This window comes from Aethalodelphis obliquidens, unplaced genomic scaffold (assembly GCF_003676395.1).
Source record: "Aethalodelphis obliquidens isolate GAN/ISIS:26980383/991018 unplaced genomic scaffold, ASM367639v1 scaffold55, whole genome shotgun sequence".
Lineage (NCBI taxonomy): Eukaryota > Metazoa > Chordata > Mammalia > Artiodactyla > Delphinidae > Aethalodelphis > Aethalodelphis obliquidens.
This window is the reverse complement of record NW_020837999.1, coordinates 7,011,216-7,038,561: the sequence shown is the minus strand read 5'-3', so window position 1 is coordinate 7,038,561 and position 27,346 is coordinate 7,011,216. Positions and strand designations below refer to the sequence as shown.

General features: G+C 38.0%; 1 protein-coding gene and 1 pseudogene across 2 annotated transcripts; both read left to right on the top strand.

Moving 5' to 3' along the window:
* Positions 1-214: 214 nt before the first annotated feature.
* DARS2 (aspartyl-tRNA synthetase 2, mitochondrial) lies at positions 215-21,981 on the top strand. 2 transcript variants are annotated; one of them, XM_027086282.1, is made up of 17 exons: positions 215-305; positions 1,571-1,670; positions 2,811-2,877; positions 5,029-5,130; positions 5,527-5,622; positions 7,020-7,143; positions 7,734-7,780; positions 8,446-8,552; positions 9,355-9,424; positions 10,315-10,494; positions 11,939-12,046; positions 13,605-13,667; positions 14,540-14,692; positions 17,030-17,248; positions 17,452-17,562; positions 19,802-19,877; positions 21,176-21,981. In XM_027086282.1, the coding sequence occupies exons 4-17, from the start codon at positions 5,068-5,070 to the stop codon at positions 21,388-21,390; spliced, it is 1,632 nt and encodes a 543-aa protein (XP_026942083.1). In that variant the 5' UTR covers positions 215-305; positions 1,571-1,670; positions 2,811-2,877; positions 5,029-5,067; the 3' UTR covers positions 21,391-21,981. The 2 variants fall into 2 exon arrangements, with proteins under 2 accessions (XP_026942083.1, XP_026942082.1); XM_027086281.1 differs by having other exon boundaries at positions 236-912.
* A 2,972-nt stretch (positions 21,982-24,953) lies between these two features.
* On the top strand, positions 24,954-26,725 carry LOC113609195 (ADP-ribosylation factor-like protein 5A pseudogene; annotated as a pseudogene).
* The last annotated feature ends 621 nt before the right edge of the window (positions 26,726-27,346 follow it).

The following is a 27,346-nucleotide window of genomic DNA, read 5'->3' as shown; positions in this document are numbered from 1 at the left end:
AGCAACTAAGGTTGCCATTTTAACTGAGGGCACGGGAGCGCTCTAACCATTAAAGTCTACTTTCCTAATCGCGGGGTGTTCATCTTCCGCGCTTTTCTACCGGTGCTCAGCGGTCCTTCAAACTTCCGCCCGTAGTAAAGATGGCGGCACTCCCTCTGTTCTGATTGGTTGACTCCCTCCACCGTAATCTTGGTTGTTCGTGGGGTGGGTAAAGGACAGCTTGGCTCCCAGCGGCGATCTGTGTGTGGTTTCGGGCCCTAGAAACATTTTGGATTTGCTTTCATTCCTCCTTCTGAAGACCCAAGGTCGGCCACCAGGTTTGGGAGATTTGAAACGCGGGGCTGATTTTCCTCCCTGTTTTCCGGTTCTGCCCGCGGGAACCTTCGAGGAAGCGTGGAAGGATGGGAAGGGCGTGCGCCTGCTGACCGGCCCCGTGTTGCCTCTGCGTGGCCGCGGTGTCCCGCCTTGGCTGCTCTATGGAATCGTACGCTTGTCACTTCAGGCCGAAGCTTTGTTTGTTAATAGAAGTGAAACGGATGCGTTGAGAGGGGACAAAGATTTTAAAAGGCCCTTCCCCTACCCAACTTCCCCAAAGGCCCCAAAGACTGCAGATTTATCTAGTTTGCCGACACGAGCTCTTGAATGTTCAGCGGACAAGGGCTTAAATATAAGAGAGTGGGAACTCCTAACATTTTAAGGGATTTGTGTGTATTTCCAAAACTGACTTTTGACCGCCATCCAACACCTGCTGCCTGAGATTCCTGAGCGTCTCGCCATCCTGCGGCTCTAACATGTTCTGTTGGTTAAGTCGGCTGTACAGGGGTTTATCCAGACCCACTAGAAGGACCACACAGCTGATCTGGGGTTCTTTCTCCCGAAGTCTGGTACTGAGTTCACAGAGGAGAATTCCAGGTGAATGTAGTGAAGAGGTTTGTCCTCTGAACAGCCCAGCCCTTCCTCCTTTTCTCTGCAGCAAGAGTGCTTATTCCATTTTTCCCCTAGTCTCGACTGCATAGCTTTATGTGTAGAAGCACATCATTCACCCTCTCCATTTCTTATAATGTAGTTTTCTCCCTGGAATTTAAAAAGAGCAGAAAAGTAACCACATGAATAGGCTATTCATTAAGCTCATGCTGTGAATAAGAAGCCTAAAAAATTCTTTCATACTTGAGAATACCTTAAATAGAGTTTTCAAATGTACAAGTGACTATTTCACTCTAGATTCATACTACAACCAGTTACTGCACCGTCAGATTTATGAAATTCCCAAGATCCTATTTCATTTGGGGAAGAAATGTGCACTATTAAGAACAGTGCGTTTTAGGTTAATGCAGATGCTGGGTGATCAAAAATATTTATATTCTTAACACAAGGCAAAAATTTACATTAAGATAGTTATTCACATGACTTTTGACACATTTGCAGGTAAATTTAATAGTGATTGATTACATTCTTCAACTTTATAAATTTCATCCATTGATATGAAAAAAGATGGTATGATTTGAGAGTCTATCCTCAAACAATGTGCAAATGATATATTTTTAATCTTACTTTTTTTCGTTTCTTTAAGAACTCAGTAGTTTTGTTGCCCGGACCAACACGTGTGGAGAGTTGCGTTCTTCTCACTTAGGCCAAGAAGTCACCTTGTGTGGATGGATTCAGTACCGAAGGTAGATAGAGGCAGGTGTTTTACGTATGCATGATGGTGGTTTTCCTAAGGCAATTTTAAACTGCTATTAATTTTTAACCAGTCAGAAGCATAAAAGCTTTGCAACTCCTGTAGGAGTCTCAGAAGTCATTGAATTTTCAGTTTTATTTTTGTTTTGAAAGACTCAAATAGTGTCACTCCCAGTAAGTACCAGTAACATCTGTTGAACGGTATAATAAGTGTGATCCACCAAGGGACAGAAATGTCCCTAGGTTTACTAAGATTGAAGAGTGCCTAGGACCAGTAATTGGGTAAGCTGGTAAGCTTCCATAGCATAAAAAAGCATAGTTTTTGCTAAATTTAGGTAGAGAAAAAGTCTAAAAACATGAACAATGATTCCTTAATGTTAGAGGACATGTTGTTGTTGTTGTTCATCTCTATATTCCAGAACATACCTGAATGGAACATTAATTCACAATGAAGAGATCCAAAATACATAGATTGAGTGATTTTCCTAAAGAATATGTCCCAAATGGGTGGATATTTGACCCATACATTTGGTGAATTTTATCTCCTGAAGGAAAATCTGAGGAGGCTTTCTGTACCTCTTCTTGGTACTAAGAACTGTATGAGAAATGTTGGTTGAATGCTAAAATATTGGGATTTGGGGGACCTTTTGATGGCTTATAGAGGTATTAAGTTAGTACTGGACCTCTTCTAGAAAATTTTAGATTACATCTTATTTTTAGGAAAATAAGAGATTTTATATTGCCGTATTTTAAAAAATGACCAATCAGATGTCTCTAATATGCTAAAATCTTACCTTTGGATTTTAATATATGGAAAGTTTCCAATTTTAATTCAAATTTCTTATAAAGACTTAAGCCAATAAAATTTTTTAAGTTTTAAAATCTGCCTTTTCATTAATAAGCCATCTGGATAGCATTAGTAAGCTGTACATATAGCTACTAAAAGTAGAAATTGTAAACAAAAAAGTTTTTTCATTAATAAGCTACAAGATAATTACACAAATATAACTATGAATGCATATTATTATAAAAAAGCAACATGTGAAATTGCATGGGTTTTTTATTTGTTTTGCCTGCTTAAATTTTGGTCTCAAAGATTTTATCCTAATATGTTCACTTTCTTCATTAATCAGGCAAAACATCTTCCTGGTCCTAAGAGATTTCCATGGGCTTGTTCAAGTTATCATTCCTCAGGATGAGGTAATAGAAGTTTCCTCCTGTTATCTCCAAGCCTCTTTGATGCTGTGGTTAGAATAAATGAAGCATGTTGGATAAGTATGTTTGAGGTTTCAAATTAAGAAGTTTATTGTTATGGGCTTCCCTGGTGGCGCAGTGGTTGAGAGTCCGCCTGCCGATGCAGGGGACACGGGTTTGTGCCCCGATCCGGGAAGATCCCACATGCCGTGGAGGGGCTGGGCCTGTGAGCCATGGCTGCTGAGCCTGCGCGTCCGAAGCCTGTGATCCGCAACGGGAGAGGCCACAACAGTGAGAGGCCCTAGTATCGCGAAAAAAAAAAAAAAAAAAAAAGTTTATTGTTAATGAAAATTAAAACTACCATAAGCCACATTAAGACAGATGACAAACTGCGAAAAACTATGTGCAATTCATGTCACAGACAAAGGGCTAATTTCTCTAATATCTAAAAGGCTACTACAAATCAATTAAAATTTTTTAAAAAAATACCAGTGCTGAATATGAACATAAAATTTATAGAAAAAAAATATAAATGGCTATTTTTCTATATGTCTGTAGACATATGAAAATATGCCCAACTTCACTCATAGGCAGAGAAATATGAATTAAAGCTACACAGAATTGTTATTTTTTATGCACTGGATTGAGAACACACTGTGTTTGGGGAAACAAGTGCTCATACATTCCTGGAGGGAGTATAACTTGGCACTAGCTCTATGGATGGCAATATCAAAATTATAAATGCATATATCCTTTGAACCATTCATTCCACTTGTAGTCAATGATCTTAAAGCTATCTTACACGTAGACTTACATAGATGCAAAATGACACAAATAGAAGGTTATTCACTGCTGAAATATTTTTAATCGAAAGAACAATCTAGGGCTTCTCCAGTGGCGCAGTAGTTGAGAATCTGCCTGCCAATGCAAGGGACACGGGTTCGATCCCTGGTCCGGGAAAATCCCACATGCTGCGGAGCAACTAAGCTCGTGTGCCACAACTACTGAGCCTGTGCTCTAGAGCCCATGAGCCACAACTACTGAGAGCCCGTGTGCCGCAACTACTGAAGCCCGCGCACCTGGAGCCCGTACTCCACAATGAGAGAAGCCACTGCAATGAGAAGCCCGTGCATTGCAACGAAGAGTAGCCCCCGCTCGCCGCAACTAGAGAAAGCCCGCGTGCAGCAACAAAGACCCAACACAGCCAAAAATAAATAAATAAATAAATAAATAATTTTTTTGAAAAAGAAAGAACAATCTAGATGTTCCCCAATAAGAGACTGGTGTAAAAAATAATGTACACCCTTACAGCTATGGAAAAGACTGAAGAAGCTTATTATGTACTAATATGGGAAAAAATCCAAGGTATATTGTTAGATATAAAAACAGGATACAGAAGAGCATGTAGAGTGATATTATCTGTACTAAAAAGGGCATGTGTATGTGTGTGTATGTTATGAACTGTCCCTGGAAGGACACATAACATTGGGTATCTCTGGGGAGGGGAATTAAGGAGCTGGAGAGAGACTTTTCACTGTAGATCTGTTTATACTCTTTGAATTTGAGCCATGTGAAGGTACTACCTGCTCAAAAAATAATTACCATTAAATTCAGATAAAATAAAGTACTCTCATCATGTTGCTGAACATCACTGGTTTCTATTTTGGTAATATTTACAAATGTTTGTACACCTGAGAAAAATAAGATTTACTCTGCTTTTAATGTTTGAAGTAAGTAAAGAGCCATGGGTTATCTTTCAGGGATCAGGATGCAGAGATGAGCATAGCTAACCCAGGAGAACTCCTTCACTTTGGACTCCATTATTGCTCTTGGATTTAACTGCCCCTAAGGCTAATCCTGGAGACAGTTGCCTTTAAAGTATGTGGGAATTGTTTGCATTAATCATTCTTCTCCTTATTTTCCTTTAAGGAAAAAAAATTTTAATTCTTAACTAATAGTTTTACTTGCTGTATTATACGGAGTCAAAATGGGGATGCAGTTTACCAAATTCTTTAATAAAGTCATTAAGAGAAGCCCCAGTATTTATTGCAATTAAGCTATGAGTATTAACATTTTTCTAAGCCATAATCTACAGTTGCTGCAGAGTCCTTTAAGTTCATTTATTTGTTGGAACTATTTTCCCCTCTTATTCTGTAGTCGGCTGCTTCTGTGAAGAAGATTTTATGTGAAGCCCCCATGGAATCTGTGGTGCAAGTGTCTGGCACAGTAATTTCTCGACCTCCAGGACAAGAGAATCCAGTTAGTAATTTAGAAACTGTCTATTTAAATTTTACCTGTGTACATGGGCACTGTCTGTCAACACATTCAGGCAACAGCGACTGAGTATCTATTAGATATCCAGCACTAAAGCTCTGCAGGTTCTACAAATGAACCTACAGATTTTAAAATCTTCACTGCAAACGTAAACACCTATGTAAATATGCATGTTAAGACATTTGGTAATGAGCTCATCAACCACAGATATACATAAGAATGTCAAAGTCGTACACAGACATTTATGTTTTAGACTATACACTATAAGCACCCCGTGTTTTACATATGTAAATAAATGCTTGTGTTTTATAAATATTCACTGCGTACATGTCCTGATGAGTGATTTTTAAAATAGGTCTTTTCTCTCTTTCTCTCTTTAAGAAAATGCCAACAGGTGAGATTGAAATCAAAGTTAAAACAGCTAAACTTCTGAATTCCTGCAAGAAGCTGCCCTTTGAAATTAAGGACTTCGTGAAGGTGCCGTCCTCTGTTACTAATAAAATAGAGTATCTAGAAAATGTTGATAACCAGTAAAGTGTTTTCAGAGTTTTTTAAAGAAAAAGTTTAACTTCTACAAAATTAAGCGTGTTATAGCTATATCATGAATTATTCTGTTAGTCTTACAATTTCCTGGTGAACTGTTCTTAAATATCAACAGTTCTTTAAGCTGTTGCAGCTCCTGAACACCTAGAATGTTTTTTCAGACAGCTGGAAACAAGGTTGTCTTTGAGACTTAGGTGTTATTTTGTTCCATTTTGTTGCTATGGTTTTACATTTTGAGAGGAAATTTATGTTTACCTTAGAAATGGCCACATGGCATAGGAGATCCTGCATATATTAAGTTTAAGCCTCTAACAGTGATAAAATGTTTATAAGGCATATAAATATGATTACTGTAATTTAGGATGTTCTTTGAGGAAGCTAGACAACACTGGATATGTAAGCCCAGCTAATTTTCAGCTTTGTCACAACTGTCTACAGTTGTAGACTTATATATACCTAATTTATAAACTAATCTATAAAGGATTTTTTTAATTGCATGGCCACTTAGTCTTACAATTGAGTTCCCAGTACTTAATATTTTAATTAGAAAAAGCAGTATAATTACAGAGTTGACCTTGTTGTGGGGAAAAAAAGGAAATATGCAGTTTTCCACCAGCTCTAAGCTTTTAGAAAGAGAAATGACAGGTAGTTCTTCTATTTCTATTTCTAGTATCAAAGAAATAAACTATTCCAGGGGAAAAGGTTGTCAGCACAGGAGGGATACAGAGAATTCCAGCCTTGAAAATAAGCAGACCTTATCACTGTGTTCCTACTAGTACAGCTGTAGAGATTCGTCTGCTGTTCGCTTGCATTTCTTAAACTTGTCGTCCCATCCAGGTCATAAAGTCGTGGCTGTTTTTGGCCCTGGTATATATTTTCTAATGATCTTTGAAATCTTTACATTTTTTTTTTTCAGGATTAAACTCCAGGCTTAAAAATGAATGGGTAGGGAGTTCCCTGGTGGCCTAATGGCCTAGTGGTTAGGATTCCAGGCTTTCATGGCCATGGCCCGGGTTCAATCCCTGGCCGGGGAACTGAGACCCCGCAAGCCACGTGGTCAAAAAGAAAAAAGGCGGAAAAAAAAGAATGAATAAATGTTTAGTAAGGTAGGCAAATTTCAGTCAATGAAGTGTGGTTCACTGAAAAATGTAAAATCTATGCTAGTAACAAGCCTAGAAGTCATAGGAATTAAGAATGGTGGTGTGTGTGCACAAATGGTGGAAGCTAAAGATAGAGCTAAAGTTCTTAAAAATTCACAATCTGTATCTAAAGTTAATATCTTTTTAATATTTGAAAAATATTTAAACATAAAAATCTTTAAATTTGTTTAGAAAACAGAGGCTCTTCGTTTGCGGTATCGCTACTTAGATTTGCGTGGTGTCCAAATGCAGTATAACCTGCGACTGAGGTCCCAGATGGTCATGAAAATGCGGGAATATCTCTGTAATCTACATGGTAAGGGAAGAAACAGTAATTTCCATGTGTTTTATCCTAGAACATAATTTAGTAACATAAAACATAATTTAGTTCCCTACTGGGTCATAAATACAGCCTTTTAAAGGTGATAGTGCCTGTTAATGTTGTCTAAGTATTTACCATCACTGTTGAAGGTGGACCAGCCCTTTGGTTGTTATCTGTAAGTTTTCTTAATTCTTTATCATGCTTGTACATCATTTGTTGGGAGCTCAAAAATGTCATGTGAATGAAACTAGACTCTTCAGTCAGTCCTGGGTTTTTTTCTACTATATTTGTGTTATTTTTGCTACACTAGCAGAACACAAGGAAAACCATAACAGTTCAGTACACAGAATCTATCAAACAGAATTATTTCATTACAAAATTACCAGCTTTATGAACAGAATAGGATTTTATGAAAATCTTCAGCTTCCCTCTTGGGTTTGTAGAAACCAGAATCAATATGCTTCATAGCTTATTTCAGTCAAAATTCCTAATTAAAGGGTAGCCTCAGATTTGTTGGACTGTATTGTAGACATCATATTTGGTAAATTCCCATCTATTAAATTCCGATATTTCTCTCTTTTTAGGGTTTGTGGATATAGAAACACCAACATTATTTAAAAGGACTCCAGGGGTATGTATATTCCTTAAATCAGCCTACTAATAATGTCCTGTTAGTTATGAAACTGGACCACTTGCTTTTATATTCCCTTAGTTCTATTTCTTTTATTTATTTTACTGCCTTAGGATGTTCACACTAACTAGGTATTTTAAGAGTTGAGCAAATTATATGGGTCAGTACTTTTAGTCAGAATCCTTTAATCCTACATCATTTTCTTTCTATTGAGGTTTATAGCTACAAATCAATAATGAATTGGTTCATTAAAAATAAATCCATTGAAAAATAAATAAATAAAAATAAATCCATTGTTCATTAAGAACTGACATTTTCAAACACTGATATTTATACAGTCTCTGGACTTATAAAATTATAGTTTAAATTTAGAAAAGCAGTTAGGAATTACTTGAATAGGAATTGACGCACAAAATCCTTTTTAGCTAGTAACAGGATTGGGCATTCATTTCAACAAGCATACATTTAATACTTGCTGTATACAAATATTTAAAGCCTACTATGTGCAAGCCTTTTGGGGACTAAAGGATGAGCAAGAAATGATCTGTCATTGTGGGAACCTTGCTCTTTAGTTGATTTCATTGATGAACTGAAGTATTGACTTCTGCCAGTTCTTGAATTTGCTTTTTAATAATATCTCTGCTCTCCCTCTCTCTCATTCAAAGGGTGCAAAAGAGTTTGTAATACCATCCAGGGAACCTGGAAAGTTTTATTCTCTCCCTCAGAGTCCTCAGCAGTTTAAGCAGCTTCTGATGGTTGGTGGTTTAGACAGGTGAGCTTTCTTTATGATAGTACTGGTCAGAAAAGGAAAAGAGGGGGAAGAAAGGGGAAAAGGAAACACAAAATTGTCTAATCTCTTAAAAGAAGGTTTGAAAATGTATGAGAGTTTGGAAAATACTTGTAAAATACCCTAAAAATGTGTAGTCATTATGTAAAGATTTATTGGGTGACCATCGTGTACAAAGCTCTATGCTAGTAGATGGGGTAGGGGGTTAAAAACAAAAAAGAATAGGTTTTGCTCTCAAGGAGCTAATGAATCTAGTAAGACAAAATAGGATATTAAAATCAACTGTGATGTAAACCAAAAATAAGTATGTTGAGTGTTGCAAATTAGTTGTATTAAGAAGTTTGAAATTATATTGTTTTGGGAAATATCATTAAAAACTTTGGGAACTAGGCCTTCTGGGACAGAGCTGCATTTCAGCAGATGAAGATGAGAGTTGGAATGGCATAGCACAGGAAAGCTCAAGTGTATTCATGGAGCAGTGAGTATTTCAGTTTGGCTGAAGCAAAAAAGTGTGTATAAAGAAGCATGGACTGCCTTGCATGTCAGTCTAATATATGAATATCCAAAGGTGCCATTGTATATTTGTAAGACAATATATTGAGCAGTTAACTTCTCATGGGTCAACTATGTATCTGACTAGATTAGAGCATCATAAAGAATTTTAAAATCTCTTATGCCCGTTTAGTATCATTATTATTTTGTACCCTGCATTGCCAGGAACTTTTGGGGGAAAGTGTGTGTGTGTTTCTAGAATCCTGACTCAATTAACACTATTTTCCATTTGTAGATATTTTCAGGTTGCCCGATGTTATCGAGATGAAGGATCAAGACCAGACAGACAGCCCGAATTTACTCAGGTACTAAGTTATATTCACTCATCTCTTACTGATTCAGCCTTGCTACAGCCAAGAATGTCAAAACCAGGATAGAAATTATATATATTTCTCATTACATTTTATCTATCAGATATTTAATTAAACTAACCTACAGTTGAGGCATTAGTTATTTAATTTTTGATCCATTTATAAAGAATATGGTCATAAACTAAGGAATGACAGATTCCTACAGTGTTTTAATGGTCATGATATGACAAAGTTCTTTAAAAAAATCTCTTGTGGGCTTCCCTGGTGGCGCAGTGGTTGAGAGTCCGCCTGCTGATGCAGGGGACACGGGTTTGTGCCCCGGTCCGGGAAGATCCCACATGCCGCGGAGCAGCTGGGCCCGTGAGCCATGGCCGCTGAACCTGTGCGTCCGGAGCCTGTGCTCTGCAACGGGAGAGGCCACAGCAGTGAGAGGCCCGCGTACCGCAAAAAAAAAAAAAAATCTCTTGTGCACTAAGACAATTCTGTATGTTGATATTTAATCTATTTATCTGGTTAGCGTCATCAAAACTATTATGATTTAGTTTCTGTATGATATCATATTAATTTGTATGGTACAGAAATCAGTAATCAGCACAAAAACCATAAGATTTGGAGTTGGACAAACCTAAGATCAAATGTAATGTAACTGTACATCATCAGGCAAGTCACTTAGCCTCTCTGAGCCTTAAGCCATGAGATAGTTGTGGGAACTAACAGTTTGATGTATGTAAAGCATTAGATGTACAGTAATATTTAACCTGCTTCCCCATGTATTAAGAACAGAATCCAATGGTAATTTGAAACAAGAGAAATATATAAATATGTATGTATATACTAATATTGTGGCTCTTCAAATTAGTTTCCATATGTTGTTTTGGTTTCAGATTGACATAGAGATGTCCTTTGTAGAACAGACTGGCATCCAGAGTCTAATTGAGGGTTTGCTCCAGTATTCATGGCCCAGTGACAGAGATCCTGTGGTGGTTCCTTTTCCTTCTATGACTTTTGCTGAGGCGTTGGCCAGCTATGGAACTGATAAACCTGACACTCGCTTTGGGATGAAGGTACTTTTCTTCACTTTTCCAAGACTCTGCCCTCGAATAGTCCTATAGTCTTTTGAACTACTTTGATGTTTACAACCAGTCACACACACTGTTATATCGTATTTTTTGTTGTTACCTTAGCTTGTTACTTTTGTTGTTACCCAGCTACAGCAGGAGAGAATAGTAGCATGTTAGCATTACAGTACCTTTTCTCTATCTACTGTGTTCCAAGATTCACTTCCAAGAGCAACGTTCTTGCTATAACGTTTTTATTACTGACAAGTTATTAGTTACATGGATATGAATGGTAACTTGAAAGGAAAAAAACAAAAAACCTGTTCTTTCCTCTTGAATTTTTCTTAAGCTAAAATGGCACTTGGAAGGCAAATGATTAAGAGTTATTTATTCTTTTTCCCTGGTCTATAAAGAGCTCAAACATATGGAAACGTTTATTCACATTGTTAAGATCTACACATATTTAACTAAGGGTACAGTAGAACTTACACAGAGCAGCTTTCCTTAGCAGGCCTCTTATTATTTGCTCTTAGACAGCAACAGCCCTTCATCACTGTAAGCTGGTGACATTTCTATATCTCAGTTCTCAGTGCAGATTCCTTAGAAACTGAGTTCTGCTTGGTCCACGAATAGGTAGTGCTCAATTCTCAGAATGAAAAAAACATAGCACACAAAAAAGCCTATTTACAGCAGCCAGCTTGACTACTCCATGTTTCTTCTCTTGTAATATGAAATGGTGGTTCTTAAGTCAGACTACTTAAGTTAAATTCTGGCTCTGCCACTTACTAGCTGTGTTATCTTGGGCAAGTCATTTCTTTCTCTGTGCCTTGGTTTTCTCATCTATTAAATGGGGATAATAAGAGGGCCTGCCTCATACTCTTGTTGTGCAGATGAAATGAATTATTACTAATGAATAATTAGTACATTAACACTTGTCATGGTGCCCAGCCCATGGTAAACACTCTATGAATGCGCTCTATAAACATTAACAAGATCTACTTTCCTCTTTAAAATATTGTTTGTAAAAGGTTTTGAGGGACTTCCCTGGTGGCGCAGTGGTTGGGAATCCACCTGCCAATGCAGGGGACACGGGTTCGATCCCTGGTCTGGGAAGATCCCACATGACGCGGAGCAACTAAGCCTGTGCACCACAGCTGAGCCTGCACTCAAGAGCCCGCAAGCCACAACTACTGAACCAGCGCTCTAGAGCCCGCGAGCCACAAGAGAAGCCACCGCAATGAGAAGCCCATGCACCACAATGAAGAGTAGCCCCTGCTCGCCGCAACTAGAGAAAGCCCGCGTGCAGCGACGAAGAGCCAAATGCGGCTAAAAATAAATAAATAAATTTAGTTTTTTAAAAAAGGTTTTGAAAAAAAAATAAAAATAAAAAAGGTTTTGAGATAAACATTACTTCACGTTTAATTACCTTTTTCTGTTATCCACTTTCCAGATTGTAGATATCAGTGATATGTTCAGAAACACAGAGGTTGGATTTCTTCAAGATGCGCTTAGTAAACCCCAAGGAACCATCAAAGCCATATGTATCCCTGAAGGAGAAGTAAGTGGAGCACAATTCTATATTTTCTTTAAAATGTATATTTGGGAAGTAAATATGTTCAAAATTGGTACATTTAAACTTTAGAAAGAAAAATTCTCTTTAAATAAAAATGCATTTTTCATATAAAGTCTAATAGTGTCTCTAAAACTATAAGTAGAAAATGATAAAACTTTATGAATATGAGTTTACACTTTCGAGATCTAGAGCTTCTATTTTTCCTTTTAAATAATGCTGTAAAGTTCTCCTGTACTTCATTTGGGTTTATTTCCACCAGTGATGAGTATAAAATAGTATTCCTATTCTGTCTCCAGCCTCAGTTTGTCCAACAGCTCCCAGCCCCATATCAGCTCCAGCATAGCCCTTGCGTGTTGGTTCTTGGTCTTCTGACGCTCTGGGGCCTATTGCATTAATAATGGGAAGAGAAAGGAGGTGGAGCTATGAAAAGCAAAAGGAAGGGAAATGAGGGTAGGAGACAGAAAGAATGGTTGGGTTGGGTTGGGTAAGCATGGACTCTTAAGTAATGGGGCATGTCTATTTTCTGTAGTTAGTAAACCTGCTTTGAAAATAATTTAAGAAGAGTTCTAAAAGTATTTTGAATAAGATTACTGTTTTGAAAGGCGATTCAGTTGGATACATAGCATATTAGTATATTTAAAATGGGGAGAAGAATTCAGTCTCATTACTTTTTTTTTCACTTCATATGTTCAGTGGAAAGTAATTTGGTGTCTGTATTCTAGTCCAGAAATATTGAATGTGTTTGGGTAAGCTCGGTATAACATATATTGCTTGTTATTATTATTTACCCCAATTGGAGTATGTCCAATTCTTTCCCAAGTAGATTATAAGGACTGCAGGGTCATGAACCATGTTTTCACCTTTTTTATATCTCCCATAGCTAATTAAGTGCTCCATGAATATTAGTGATGATGATAGCCATAATGTCTCACTTAGAAACACATTGAGATAATTTAGAAAAGTAAGATATAAAGAATTTTAAGAGACTTGAAATAATCAAATTCTGAATCCTCTTATTGATTTTACTGATCCTTCACAATTCAGTTGCAAAGATTCATTTTGAACATATTATAGATACACAGTCTTCTGTGGAATACATTCACAGCTATTTCCAATAAGACCTGCATAATTAGAAAAAAAAAATACACCCTGTAAGAAGCCTTAAAATTTTGTCATTTGAGGGCTTCCCTGGTGGCGCAGTGGTTGAGAGTCTGCCTGCCGATGCAGGGGACACGGGTTTGTGCCCCGGTCCGGGAAGATCCCACATGCCGCGGAGCGGCCAGACCCGTGAGCCATGGCCGCTGAGCCTGCATGGGCTGGAGCCTGTGCTCTGCAATGGGAGAGGTCACAACAGTGAAAGGCCCGCGTACCGCAAAAAAAAAAAAAAAAAAAAAAAATTTGTCATTTGACAACAGAAATTAAATCTTTATTGAATCTTATTATTGTGATGGAAAAACACAAAATACTTGTTTCCCATTTCATTTCATAAACATGTTTGTGAAGCTAAGTGTCATACTGATGAGTTTACTTTTTCTTTCATCAGAAATACTTAAAAAGGAAAGACATTGAGTCCATTAGAAAATTTGCAGCTGACCATTTTAATCAGGTAAGGAGCAGGTTTTTTCCTTTCTTTTAGGGATTCTATATTTTTAACTGTTAATTGCTTGAGCTCTCATGCTATCATTAGTTTTGAGGGGCTTGTTATTTCAGATCATTCTACTTTTCTTCTTTTTATTTTTAAAGTTAATCTTTCCCCTGGGTATAACTCCAAAACTTAAACTTAGTTGAATTCACCATTAATCAGAATGTGAAAGTCCAACCACAGCCTTTTAAAATAAACACTGGTACTTTAATGCAGTTGGGAAAATTAAATAGAGCCCCTTGTGCCCAAGGTTTAAATGAAAGCATGGCAGGTATGAAAGAAAGACAGTATTCATTGTTCTTCCCATACCCTTTTTAGAATTATGAGTATACCTTTCCTTTGACAGATACACTTTGTGTTCTTGGCTTGGTGAACAGTAGCACCAAAATATGGAGGAGGAGCAGGGAATGGGCATTCTTACACTGTCACTGGAAGTATAAATTACCTCAGCCATTTTGGAATCACTAACTTTAAAAATAGTCATATTTTCATTTCCTTCCTGTGCTGAAGCTGCTCCATTGTTCTCTAGGCCAGAGCTTCCTGCATCTTGCTGCTTTGGTCATTCCTATTCCACTCGCCTGCAACCTGCCAAAAATTTTCAGAAATCTCTTCGCTCTGATATCCCTTCTCACCCTTCATTCCTTTTTTTTTTTTTTTCATTTTGGTGAGATTAATTTTTAGATTCCTTTAGTATCGTTTTGAAGGGCTTTAGGGAGGGAATAGAGATAATCTCATGTACGTTCATTTTCTTTTGGAAACCAGAAATCTTTGTACTCCAGGAAAAATAAATCAACCCTGCTTTTTGAAAAATGTATAAGTCTTTTTCTTTGTCACAGGAAGTCTTACCTATATTCTTGAAAACCAATAACAACTGGAATTCTCCAGTTGCTAAGTTCATAATGGAGGAGCAAGGCTTGGGACTAATCAGACTGTTGGAGACCCAAGAGGAGGATGTGGTCCTGCTAACTGCCGGAGAGCATAAGAAAGCAGTAAGCAACATTACCTCCTGGCATCTGTGCTGTTGATGCTGAATGATGCCTCTCTTCTCCTGTGTGTATAGTACATATTTGAAATTGACTGTTAATTTCATAAATTGGAGCTGCTCTGCATGAGTTTTTATGTCTTTTGGCACTGTAATAAAATGCACTGTATAAAAACTAGAGTTTTTTTCATCAGCTAACAGCCTACATTGGCATTGCTCACAGCGATTAGATCTGGCTCTAGGAAAGCCACTTAGGTAAAGAGCTATTGGTATTTGTTGTAGAGCTGTGAAAAAATATTTTCATTTTTGAAGTTTTACAGATTAAGAAAAGTTGGTTGTCCCAAACTTTTGTACATAATGCATTCCTGAAAATGTGGAGGGACAGATCAGACTGCTGGAGGGCTACTGGGCTGGCAGACACCCCTGGCCCTACTTGGTTGAGGCAGTACCCTTTTTCCTCAGGAGCAGCAGCTGGGAGGTGGTGCAGGCTGCCATGCACTGGCTAAATCACCATTCTTCAGGAGACTTATGGAACAATGGATTTAACTTTAGAGATCATTATAAAATATACAAAGTGTGGTATAAAACTCAAACATGAATATTGAAAATATACTGTAAAGATCAAACATGATAAAAATTCATCCTTGGGAATTCCCTGGCAGTCCAGTGGTTAGGACTCGGCACTTTCACTGCCGGGGCCCAGGTTCAGTTCCTGGTTGGGGAACTAAGATCCTGCAAGCCATGGGGCGCAGCCAAAAATAAATAAATAAATAAATATTCATCCTTACACTACAGTATAATATGATATCCTTATAGTGTCTGATTAGTACTTTATCAAGTTCATTCTTCTAATTTATATTTGCACTGTGCCTATTTATCATTATATCTTCCGAAGGAAAAGTTTCAGAGTTCGGCTACAAAGCTAAATATAATCCACTGTCCTTACCTTTCCCTGCAATAGTAGAGTGAGGAAAGCTATGTAATTACAACTTTTCTTGATATTACACCCTTCTTTTTTTTTTTTGGCCACACCACGCAGCTTGTGGGATTTTAGTTCCCCGACCAGGGATTGAACCTGGGCCCTCGGAAGTGAAGCATGGAGTCCTAACCACTGGACTACCAGGGAATTCCCTACAGTCTTTTTTTTTTAATTAATTCATTTATCAACATTAGTTTTTAATACCAGCCATAAGCCAGTACTGTTAAATTTGCTGGGGGATGCACCAGTTAATTACAAATTTTATTGTCAATGCATTTCTTAAAAAAGAATTTGGGATTTTGTATTAAAAATCCTGCTGCAAATTCATTTGGCTATTAAACTTTCCCCTGGCATGAACTAAAACTGCTCCTGTTCTCTTCCCAGAAAGGCATCACTCTAATTTCTATTGGGACTTCCTTGAGAGAATGCTAGAAAGCAGATTTATGAGGAATAACATTAGCATTCTGAAGATGTCACAGTGAAGGTGCCCTTTGTGGATATCTAAGTGTCAGATAGAATAGGCTACAGAGTGACACCCTGTGCATGTCTGCAGGCATGTCTCCTGTTCTGACTAATTGCCCTTTCTCAGGGATGCCCTGCCTGTCATCATTAGCACTTATCACAGCACTCTCTGTTTGGCCACAACTATTGCAAGTACTTGGTGTATATTAACTAACTTAATCCTCATGCCAACCCTATTGAGAGAAGTATTGATACTGTTACCATTTTAAAAGATAAGAAAACTGAGGCACAGAGGTTGAGAATTTGTTCACACTCACACAGCTAGGAGGTAGAGGAGAGGAGCCAGGTTTCTAACCCACAAAGTCCAGGTCCAGAAGTCACCTTCTTAATGTAACCTCTAATCCATACTGTCTGTCTAATAACAGCCAACATTATTGAACATTAAGTGTGTTCCAGGCTCTCATCAGTTCCTCACCACAACCCTTCAGGAACAGTAAGGAAATAATAATCATAATAGCTGGTTCGTATTAGAGAGCTTATCTGACTTGATCTTCACAACAGTCTTTGGAGTAGATATTTCTATCTCCATTTTACTATGGAAAAAGGTGCAGAGAAGTTAGTCGCCAAAGTGAGATACAGACCCAGGTTAATCAAGCTCTGATACCTGTGTTCTCAGTCACTGTGTTGGCAGATACTCACCAAGTCGGCTGAGTCTGACGATTCTCAACCATGTCGCAGTCAGATCATCCTCAGATCTTTCTCTCCTGAGAGGCTAAGAGCATCTCATCTGTAAATTGGCTAATCCTTTCTCAGAGAAAGGCCTGGCTTTAGAATCCATGTTGTGTCATTTTCTGCCTACTCTGTCACAGCAGTTAGCTCAACGTTTGTATCTTCTGTTTGCAGTGCTCTTTGTTGGGAAAATTACGACTGGAGTGTGCTGACCTTCTAGAAGCAAGAGGAGTGGTGCTTCGTGACCCAGCTCTGTTCTCTTTCCTTTGGGTTGTGGATTTCCCCCTCTTCTTTCCCAAGGAGGAAAATCCCGAAGAGCTGGAGACAGCCCATCACCCGTTTACTGCTCCCCACCCCAGTGACATCCACCATCTTTACACTGAGCCCCAAAAGGTAACATATCTATACTTCCAAGTTAAAAGGAAATATGGAAACAAGGCAAAGAACTTCAGGTTTCATAGTCTGACCCAGTTCTAGAAGCCCCAGTAGAAATTGCTGGGTTTAAGCCATTGTATCTAAGTAGCTACAGGGTCTTCAACGTACAGAACAGAAAACCAGAGATTTTCTCTAACATAGAGGCTCTTTGAATCTTCTAGGTCCGTAGCCAACACTATGACTTGGTTTTAAATGGCAATGAGATAGGAGGTGGTTCTATCCGAATTCATGATGCAGAGCTACAGCATTACATCCTGGCAACAGTACTAAAGGTAACATCATCTTCTAACTTGGCCTTTGTAAAAAACTGTAATATTTGTCTGTTTTGTTAAAATTTGTTATGAATGGAGGATTCACTAGATATAGAATAGTATCTGCTTATTTCTCTACCTTTAGTGTTAGACTTTGAAAAATAAATAATAATATGTATTTTTTAGTGACTACTATATGCCAGGCACTAGGTACCTTATACACATGGACACATTTAATCCTCACAGTTACTTTTTTTTTTTTTAATTTATTTTTGGCTGCACTGGGTCTTTGTTGCTGCGCATGGGCTTTCTCTAGTTGTGGTGAGCGGGGGCTACTTTTCGCTGCGGTGCACGGTTTTCTCGTTGCGGTGGTTTCTCTTGTTGCAGAGCACGGGCTCTAGGCACGTGGGCTTCAGTAGTTGTGGCTCGTGGGCTCTAGAGCACAGGCTCAGTAGTTGTGGTTCGCGAGCTCTAGACGCAGGCTCAGTAGTTGTGGCACATGGGCTTAGTTGCTCCATGGCATGTGGGATCTTCCCAGACCAGGGCTCAAACCCATGTCCCCTGCATTGGCAGGTGGATTCTTAACTACTGCGCCACCAGGGAAGTCCCTCACAGTTACTTTTTAAATTAAGACCTTTATTCTACTCATTTTAAAGGTAAGAAACTGAGGCAGATGAATTAATTTGCCCAAAGTCACACAGCACAGAAGCTGAGCCAGGATTCGAATCCAGGCAGGTTGGTTCTTGAACCCAAGCTCCTAAACTCCTAACCACTGCACTGCTCAAAAAAGGATGCAGTCTGAAATGACTGAAAATGTTGATAATGCTAGAGAAAGAGAGAAAGGTTTGAAAGGATTTTATGCCACTTAGTATTTGAGGTGGGGGTAGATTTTAATGACAGAGAGTGGGTTAGTCAGAATTTTCAAAAGAAGAGTCTCTATAGATGCAAGCCTAAGAATCTGCAGTTTGTTGATGACTCTTTAGGAGGCTAGGATAGATTTTAGGAAGGCAAATGTCCAAGGGTCTGATCCTAAAAGATCATTTTGTGGGATTAACTAACAGGGGTGAGGTGGGATAGAGGAACTTTATTTCTTTTTTTTATATAAATTTATTTATTTTATTTATTTATTTTGGCTGCTTTGGGTCTTCGTTGCTGTGCACGGGCTTCTCATTGCCATGGCTTCTCTTGTTGTGGAGCACGACTCTAGGCACGCAGGCTTCAGTAGTTGTGGCTTACGGGCTCAGTAGTTGTGGCTCATGGGCTCAGTATTTGTGACTCGCGAGCTCTAGACGCAGGCTCAGTAGTTGTGGCACATGGGCTTAGTTGCTCCGTGGCATGTGGGATCTTCCCGGACCAGGGCTCAAACCCATGTCCCCTGCATTGGCAGGTGGATTCTTAACCACTGCGCCACCAGGTAAGTCCCAGGAACTTTATTTCTAAGAATAGGATTGGAGAACTCTACACCAAATTCCCCCTTTAGCTTTAAAAACATTGCAAACTCCCTTGACTTTTCTCCTCTTAAGCCAAAGCCCCTAGTGTTTCCCAGCCTATTTTTTTCATTCCTTTCAAGCTTCTCAAAATGTCAGTGAGAATACATTGCTTCCTCTTCTTCCCTACCCACCAGTGTTTCTCAGCCCTTCTGCACATTAGAACAGAATCACCTGGAAAGCATTAAAAACAAACAAAAAATACACTCACTGCTCCTTACCAGACCAATTAAATAAAAAGCTCTAGATGTGAAGCTTGGGCATTTGTTTCTTAAAAGCTTGCCACTTGATTGTGATCTGTAGACTGGTTAGGGAACCATTTCAGACACATTTTCAACATTTCTACAGGCATTGCCTCACAAAAGTAACTTGCACAGTCACCAAATCCAGCGGTCTGTTGTTGGCCCACACGCCATCCTACCTTCTGGCAGCATCAGCATTGTTGCCCTTCTAATAACGTTCTCTCCTCTTGGTCCCTCTGACAGATCCTGTTCCTTCTTTCATCCTACCTTTCTGAGGCCACATCTCCATGTCCTTAATTGGTCTTACCCTGTCTGCATTACCAGCATAATAATAGCTGCATTTACTGAGCCCCAGGCATTTCCCTGCATGTTGTAGTATCAGTGACTTGTCATATTCTCTTGCTAAACTGTAAACCTCTTAAGGTACTTTTTTAACTCAACTTTTATTTTCCCTTTAGCAACTAATTGTATTGTGTGGCACCTAGTGGACCCTCAGTGTGTATTTAAATTGAATTATCTTTTGAATTTCAGGAAGACGTGAAATTGCTCTCCCATCTGCTCCAGGCTTTAGATTATGGGGCGCCCCCTCATGGAGGAATTGCCATAGGTAAACAATCTGTCCTTTTACAAGCTAAATTTAATTCTGTATTTAATTCTGTAGCTCTAAGTGTCAAATTTGGACGCTCAGCTTATGGGGAAAGGGTGAGGTTAGGGGGAGTGGAGGAGTAAAGAGGGTAGGGGGTGAGCCCAAGGGTTCTAAAGAATTTAATTTGGTGTTTTTCATTTTGATGACTTTTTTTTTTTTTGGCCACACCATGTGGCTTGTAGGATCTTAGTTCCCCAACCAGGGATTGAACCCGGGCCCTCAGCAGTGAAAGCACCGAGTCCTAACCACTGGACCACCAGGGAATTCCCTGATGATATACTTTAAAAATATATTTAACCATTAATAAAGATAAAACTTAACTGATAATTTGCATTTGAAAGATTTTTAATAGAATGAAACTACAGTCTTAAGTCAACATTGCTCAAATCCCTGGAGGCTCACAGACAAATTCATAAGAGTGTGAAAAGTACTGCTCCACAGTATTCAGCTTGTGCGAAAGTAGGAATATGCCAGTGCCTTTTTTTTTAAATTAACTTTTATTGGAGTATAGTTGCTTTACAATGTTGTGTTTGTTTCTGCTATACAGCAAAGTGAATCAGCTATGTATATACATATATCTCCTCTTTTTTGGATTTCCTTTCTATTTAGATTACCACAGAGCATTGAGTAGAGTTCCCTGTGCTGTACAGTAGGTTCTTATGTGGAAACTAGAAAAATGATACAGATGAACTTATTTGCAAGGCAGAAATACAGACACAGACGTAGAGAACAAACGTATGGATACCAAGGGGGAAGGGGAGGGTGGGATGAATTGGGAGACTGGGATTGACATATATACACTACTATGTATAAAATAGATAACTAATGAGAGCCAGTGCCTTTCTGATGGCCTTGGTTGCTCACACTGCTTGTTTTATCAAACAAGGAAGAATGTGAGAAGTTCTAGGTAGCTTACCTAGATTGTAGGCTCTCAACAATAGGGACTTCCTTCTGTGTTTTTGGAGTCCCCTGCACAGCACTTAATTTTGTTCAACCTTCAGTAAGCCCTTGCTCAGGACTCATTAATTGCTGTGATTATTAATCCCAGTAGCATGTGAATATTAGTCCTGAGCACTTTTCTGGAATGAGATAAAAGAAACCTCTCATACAAACAAAAGTTCTCTAAAAAGGCAGGGAACTATGCTTAGCTGCAACTTATTAAAGGTTCTTACTTAAAAGTTTTCTACAACCTTTATAGAAAAATTAAGTCACCCCCAACCTTAGGTTACATTCTCATCTATTAACTTTGTATTTTACAGGGTTAGACAGACTGATGTGCCTTGTCACTGGAGCGCCAAGCATCAGAGATGTCATAGCCTTCCCCAAATCTTTCCAGGGGCATGACCTTATGAGCAATGCCCCAGATTCTATCCCGCCTGAGGAATTGAAGCCCTATCATATCCAGGTCTCCTGGCCAACAGACTCAGAAACAAAAAAGAGTTCATTGAATCATCCATGCCATCCAGAAAGTTGAGCTTTTGAGTTTTGTCCTCTTTGCTTCCCCAAGGCTAAAATCAGATCTGGAGTTCAGCCACAGATCTGACTTCAAGTTTTTAAATGGAAGGAATCCAGGCAACATTCTTCACCTCAATGAAGAAACAGACAAAAGGTATCCAATTTTAACGAGAGCATGCATTATTAGGATTATTTTATTTGGGACTTTTTTGAAGTTTCTTTTTACTTGGAGAGGTGTGAAACATGGCTTTTTGACAGAGTAACATAATGGCATAGTGTTTTCTAATCATGTTTTTCATACCCCGATAGTAGATTGTTCTCTTAGGACAGAGGTAATCAAACCATATGTGAAATGTGGGAAGATTCTTGCCCCTTTAGACTGGTCCATTGATGGAGGGGTCAGTTCAACCAGCCTCATCAAGAGAATCCTATAAAGGAAGCTGGATAATGACACTTCAGCTATCAACATAATATAGTGAGAAGCAACATGATATAAAGTAAAAAATCACTGAAATAAAAGTCACAAGATCTTAATCAGTGCTTTACCTTGCAAGTTGTATAAACCTCTCTTAGCGTCCCTTCCTGCATGTGTGAAATGTAAGCAGTACTTGCCCTGGCTCCCTCACTGGCCTCTTCTTGCCAGAATCCTAGGAGATAATATATGTGGAAGATAGTGTGAGTAAAAATGCTTTGAAAAACTTTAAAGCATTACTTAAATGTAAGATGGTGATATTATTATCCATCTGTAAACAGTATACAGATATATCTATGTATTTTATAGTTTAAGGTTAAACAAAACTGACATCTGTGGTAAAAGGAAAACAGTAATTTCATTAATCAGTATTCTGCTTATATTTCTATTTTTTAAAATAATCATTAATCCCTGAATAACACTTTCCCTCAATTATAAGTAACTGAAAATATTAATTGACCTTAAACCAACCTCAAATGTAGAAAAGTGAACACTGAAACTCATCGTGATTTTCTTACACGTTCTGTTGACACAAATAAAGGCTTATAATTAATTAGCAGTTATAAAATGGGAATAAGGCCTTGATTAATGACATTGTTCTTTTCTACTTTATCTTCACTTTTGCCTTGACATTCTTTTGATTTACAATTTACACCAAATATCAGTCTTATATTCCAGCCTATTTTTCTCAGTGCTGTAAGCAGTTTGATACTACAATCTTTCTGTTTGAAAGTAAAATCAGCTTTGCTTCCAGGTCTAATTTGTTATGCTCAATAGGCTGTGAAGAGTGTGCCCTTCACTGATGCCATTAAGTGGAGCTTTTCCCAAAAGTTTGTCCTTTAACCCAGTCTCTCCCCATTTGTGGATGTACTCTGGAGCCAGAAAATTCTTGCTGGCAGAGTTCTTATGGTGAGAAAGGCATCCAACTCTGCCTACCCTTTCTCAGTGGAGGGAATTTCTAGAGATGCCCTTTATTAGGAAAGAAAATGCAACTTTACATTCATTTACCCCACATCTGCATTACCTAGTTTCTAAATATAATAAATTTACTATTAACTGTTTAGAACCTAATTCTGACCAAAATATTGTCTTTCTATCCTGGAAATGAGAGTTACAGAAGATACCCAAAATCCAGAGACTATTTTCTAGGCTACAGACACCAAAGGCCCCAAGTCCCCAGATGTCATACAATCTCGTGTTGGCATCACAGAGACCTAGTCACTTTGGGCATCACTCAGCTTTTCTTCAGTCCTGCCTGTCAGGAAAAAGAAAAGCTTTTTCTGAAATCCAGGGAAATGTCACTATTTTTTTTTTTTTTTTTTTTTTTTTGGCCACACCACGCAGCTTGCGGGATCTTAGTTCCCTGACCAGGGATTGAACCCAGGCCCTCAGAAGTAAAAGCGTGGAGTCCTAACCACTGGACTGCCAGGGAATTCCCATTAATTAAATATTTTCTCAAAAATAAAGAACCTAGTTACTGATAAAGTTGGAAACAACACAACCAGAGTTTTGGAACACACAAACTGATTGTAAACTGTAAGCCAGGTTTCAGTTCCAAGTCCAATCTCCCCAGCCTCCTAGGGAATTTAGATTTATTCTATGTTGCAAGTTTTAAAAACAAAGTAAGCAACTGCCAGCTACAATATCGATAGTTATTACTGGCTTCAAGAGAGCTTTGTCTTATGAGCAATTTCTCCTTGTTGGGAAGAGATGTGTTAGATGATGAGTGTGACGTTTTATGCTCGTGGGCTTTGGCTTTTATGTCATTTTATGCTCATGGGCTTTGGCGGAATAAAACAATGCATCTATACAGCTGCACTGTCTTTTCCCAGAGTTCCCCCCTCTGAAGAACCAGAACTGTGACACTGATCACATTCCTTGCTGCTGATTTTTTGTTAAGCCTAACTCATCCTAAAGATGCTGCCTTAAGGATACTTTTTTCTTGTTTCATGGAAAGTGAGTTATTTCATGACATGAGAAATAACCAGTTCACAATAAAAATATTAGATGGGATACCTGTATAATAATTGCATATGTAAGGCATACATTAAGTGCACTTCTAAATCAGTCTTCTGTGTTTAAGATGATGGACTTAGTAGAAACAACTTGAGTTGGACATAACTGGATTTAATTCCTGGCTTTAACACTCTCTAGTTATGCAACCTTGGCCCAGTCATTTAACCTCTTTAGGCTCCTGTATCTTTACCTAGAATAGCAGTTCTCAAACATTTTGGTCTCAGGACTACTTACACTCTAAAAATTATTGAGGATCCCAAAGAGTTCTATATAGCTCTTTTATTGTAGCAGGAATTAAGATTTAAGATTAAGATTTAACCCATTACATGCTAGCAAAAATAGTACATTTTTATTTTTAAATTATTTTCCCAAACAAAAATTAGTGAGAAGAGTGACATTGTTTCTGCAGATCTTTTTGATTTCTGGTTTAACAAAAGATACTGGATTCTCATATCTGATTCTGCATTCCATCTGTTGTGATATGTTGTTTTGGTTGAAATAGCTGAAGAAAATTTGGTCTCACATAAATACGAAGTTAGAAGAGCGAGGAGTATTTTAATAGCCTTCTCTGAAAATTATGGATATTCTTCTTTGATACTACACCAAAACTTGACAGGTTTCTTAAAGGTTAGTTGCAATGTGTAATCTGCAATCATATTGGTAAATTTTTCTAAAATCCATTGGTCTGTCTTATATTTTGAATACAACTGTGTTATGCATGGTTTTGTAACACTGCACATTGATCATTTGAAAAATACTAGATCACTGAATTATGCAGATTGTCCAGGTGTTGACAAATTTCATTAAACAATATCTAAAAAATCACATTGATTAACATCATGACTGATCTCATCCTAAGTCTTTAAGTATGGAGGTGTAAGTGCACAGTGACAGATACAAGCTTTCCAAAATTGTAATTTTCATTTGAAAGCTTTAATTTTATCTTTGACAACTAATACCATCAGATTTTTTCCCAAACTCATTTGTTTTTTGAGAAAATATCTGCCAGTATCTGTGGCCTGGGCTTTGGTCTCTCTCCAGTTCCAAGGAAGAGGCTGAGACTCTGGCGCATCTCTGCCTTCCCTTCTGCCTGAGTGGGAGAGGCCAGGTGGCCCTGGTGGCTGGAGGGGGCCTGCTGCCTAAGAACGTGTATTCTCTTCACCAGGATAGGGAGACTGTTCAACCACCAGGAGCACATACTTATCATTGTTGGACTGCATAATGCAGAGAGAACTACCATCCTTTACCAGTTTTCTGTGAATGAAGTTGTACATGCATCCCTTACAATAGGAAGCAATGTAGAAGAAATAGTGATTAATAATACACATTTCATAATGTGGGATACTGGTGGCCAAGAGTCTCTTTGTTCTTCCTGGAACACTTCTTACACTAACAGAGTTTGTAATAACTGTTGTGGACAGTACAGACAGAGAAAGGATTGCTGTAACTGAGAAACTCTATAAAATGTTAGCCCATGAAGACCTAAGGAAAGCTGTATTGCTGATTTTTGCTAATGAACAAGATGTTAAAGAATGCATGGCTATAGTAGAAATCTCCCAGTTTTTGAAAATATTTCTGATATATATTAAAGATCATTTGTGGCATATGCAGGTATTCTGTGCTCTTACTGACCAGGGATTATGCCAAGGACTTGAATGGATGACATCATGATTTAAGATTAGATGATCTCTACTGCCCTCTTCTCGTAGTTTTGTATAATTGAAAACTGCAAAAATTAATAGTTTAGATATATTTACAATGAACCGATTTAAACTTTTTCTATAAGAAGAAAAATTAAGACCACTTCTTTGAAAACAAAGATGAACTCTCACCTTCCAATCTGCTTTCTCATTAGTTCCTTCCAAAGCAAGGTTTTAAAGCTGTGGTGGACATTTTTCTCATAATGAATCTCTCAGGACATTGTATAAGCTGTGTTAAGTACAAAGGGAGAGGGGGAGAGGAAGACACTTTTAACTTTGAGTCTTATTATCAGTATAATCCTCCCTAATTGAATGTTCTCTTATTTTCCCACTAAGTCAAAATGCAGATCACAGATATTCGGTTTCCAATATTTTAAAATGTAATGTTACTTATGAAAAGTATTTTGCATAAGGTTGTATATGTATTGTGTGTATACAGCAAGTTCAAGTTAATGACTTTATGTTCTTAAGAAAAGTGAATAACACAAAAATTAATAATATCCTTACTTATGAGTACTGGCATTGGTGTTAGAGACATTTTACAGGTATTCTCTGTATTCTCTGTATTGTACTAACCAACCCCAAACCATTGAGCTGCCCTTTAAAGAAAAAAAGGAAAAAGCTTGACATTTTGTACCTAATTTTTTGGTTGATCAAATCACATACATAGAAACATGTAATCCAAATGAGTGGATTATCTATCAAAGTCTTGGCTTAGTAGTACAAATAGGCAGAATTACACATTGAGCAATTATCACATTCTTCCCTTTGTTGGGCCTTATGCCATGTAAGTTACTGAGTACAGGCACATCTTTTATTGCACTTAGCTTTTTTTTTTATTGTGCTTTACAGATAATGCATTTTTTGTTTTATGGCAACCCCGAGTCTAGCAAGTCTATCCACTCCATTTTTCCAATAGCATTTGCTCACTTGTCTCAGTGTCACATTTTGGTAATTCTTGCAATATTTAAAGCTTTTTCATTATTATATTTGCATTGGGTATCTGTGATCAGTGATCTTTGATGTTACTACTATGACTCACTGAAGGCTGAGATGGTTAGCATCTTTTAGCAGTCAAGTTTTGTTTCATTTCAGCTGCGCCTCGTGGCTCACAGGATCTTAGTTCCCCGGTTCAATCCCTGAACCGGGGCCACGGCAGTGAAAGTGTCAAGTCCTAACCACTGGACTGCCAGGGAATTCCCAGCAGTCAAATATTTTTAAAGTATGTTTAACACAATATTAAAATCTACTATACTTCTTTTTTTAATGTACATCTTTTTTAAAGATATAATGCTATTGCACAGACTATAGTGTACACATAACTTTTACATGTACTGGGAAAGCAATTCTGTGACTTGCTTTATTGTGGTCTGGAACTGAACTCACAATTATTTCCAAGGTGTGCCTATTAAGTGTAAATCCACTAATCAGCCAGTCGTGATAAAAGTTATCAAGTGATTTTTTTTTCAGCATTAATTGAAAACCATTGTGTGAAATGTCATCCCAGAGAATTATCACCATATATTATCAAATTTAGCAAGAGTCTTCTTGGGTATTTAATTATATGTCAAGCATTTAAAGTGAACTTGAGATAAAAGCGTATTTTCCAAGCAATGAAGATAATTTAATTTGAAATCTTATTGCTTAGAAGTTGGAATAGTTTGAGGGTTTTTTTGTTTGTTTTATCTTCTTACACTACTTAATACTTTTAATGATTTGGTTTAAAACTGATCAACATGCTGTATTTTTACTAAGTAACTTGGCCCAACATACCCTTTGTTTGCTTA

What these genes read in the sequence shown, in the direction of transcription:
- DARS2 (XM_027086281.1), top strand. Translation starts at nt 792, where the DNA reads ATGTTCTGTTGGTTAAGTCGGCTGTACAGGGGTTTATCCAGACCCACT. An exon ending in GACAGCCCGAATTTACTCAG is followed by an intron (nt 9,425 to 10,314) that starts GTACTAAGTTAT and finishes TTTTGGTTTCAG; the next exon opens with ATTGACATAGAGATGTCCTT. An exon ending in TCCTGGCAACAGTACTAAAG is followed by an intron (nt 17,563 to 19,801) that starts GTAACATCATCT and finishes TTTGAATTTCAG; the next exon opens with GAAGACGTGAAATTGCTCTC.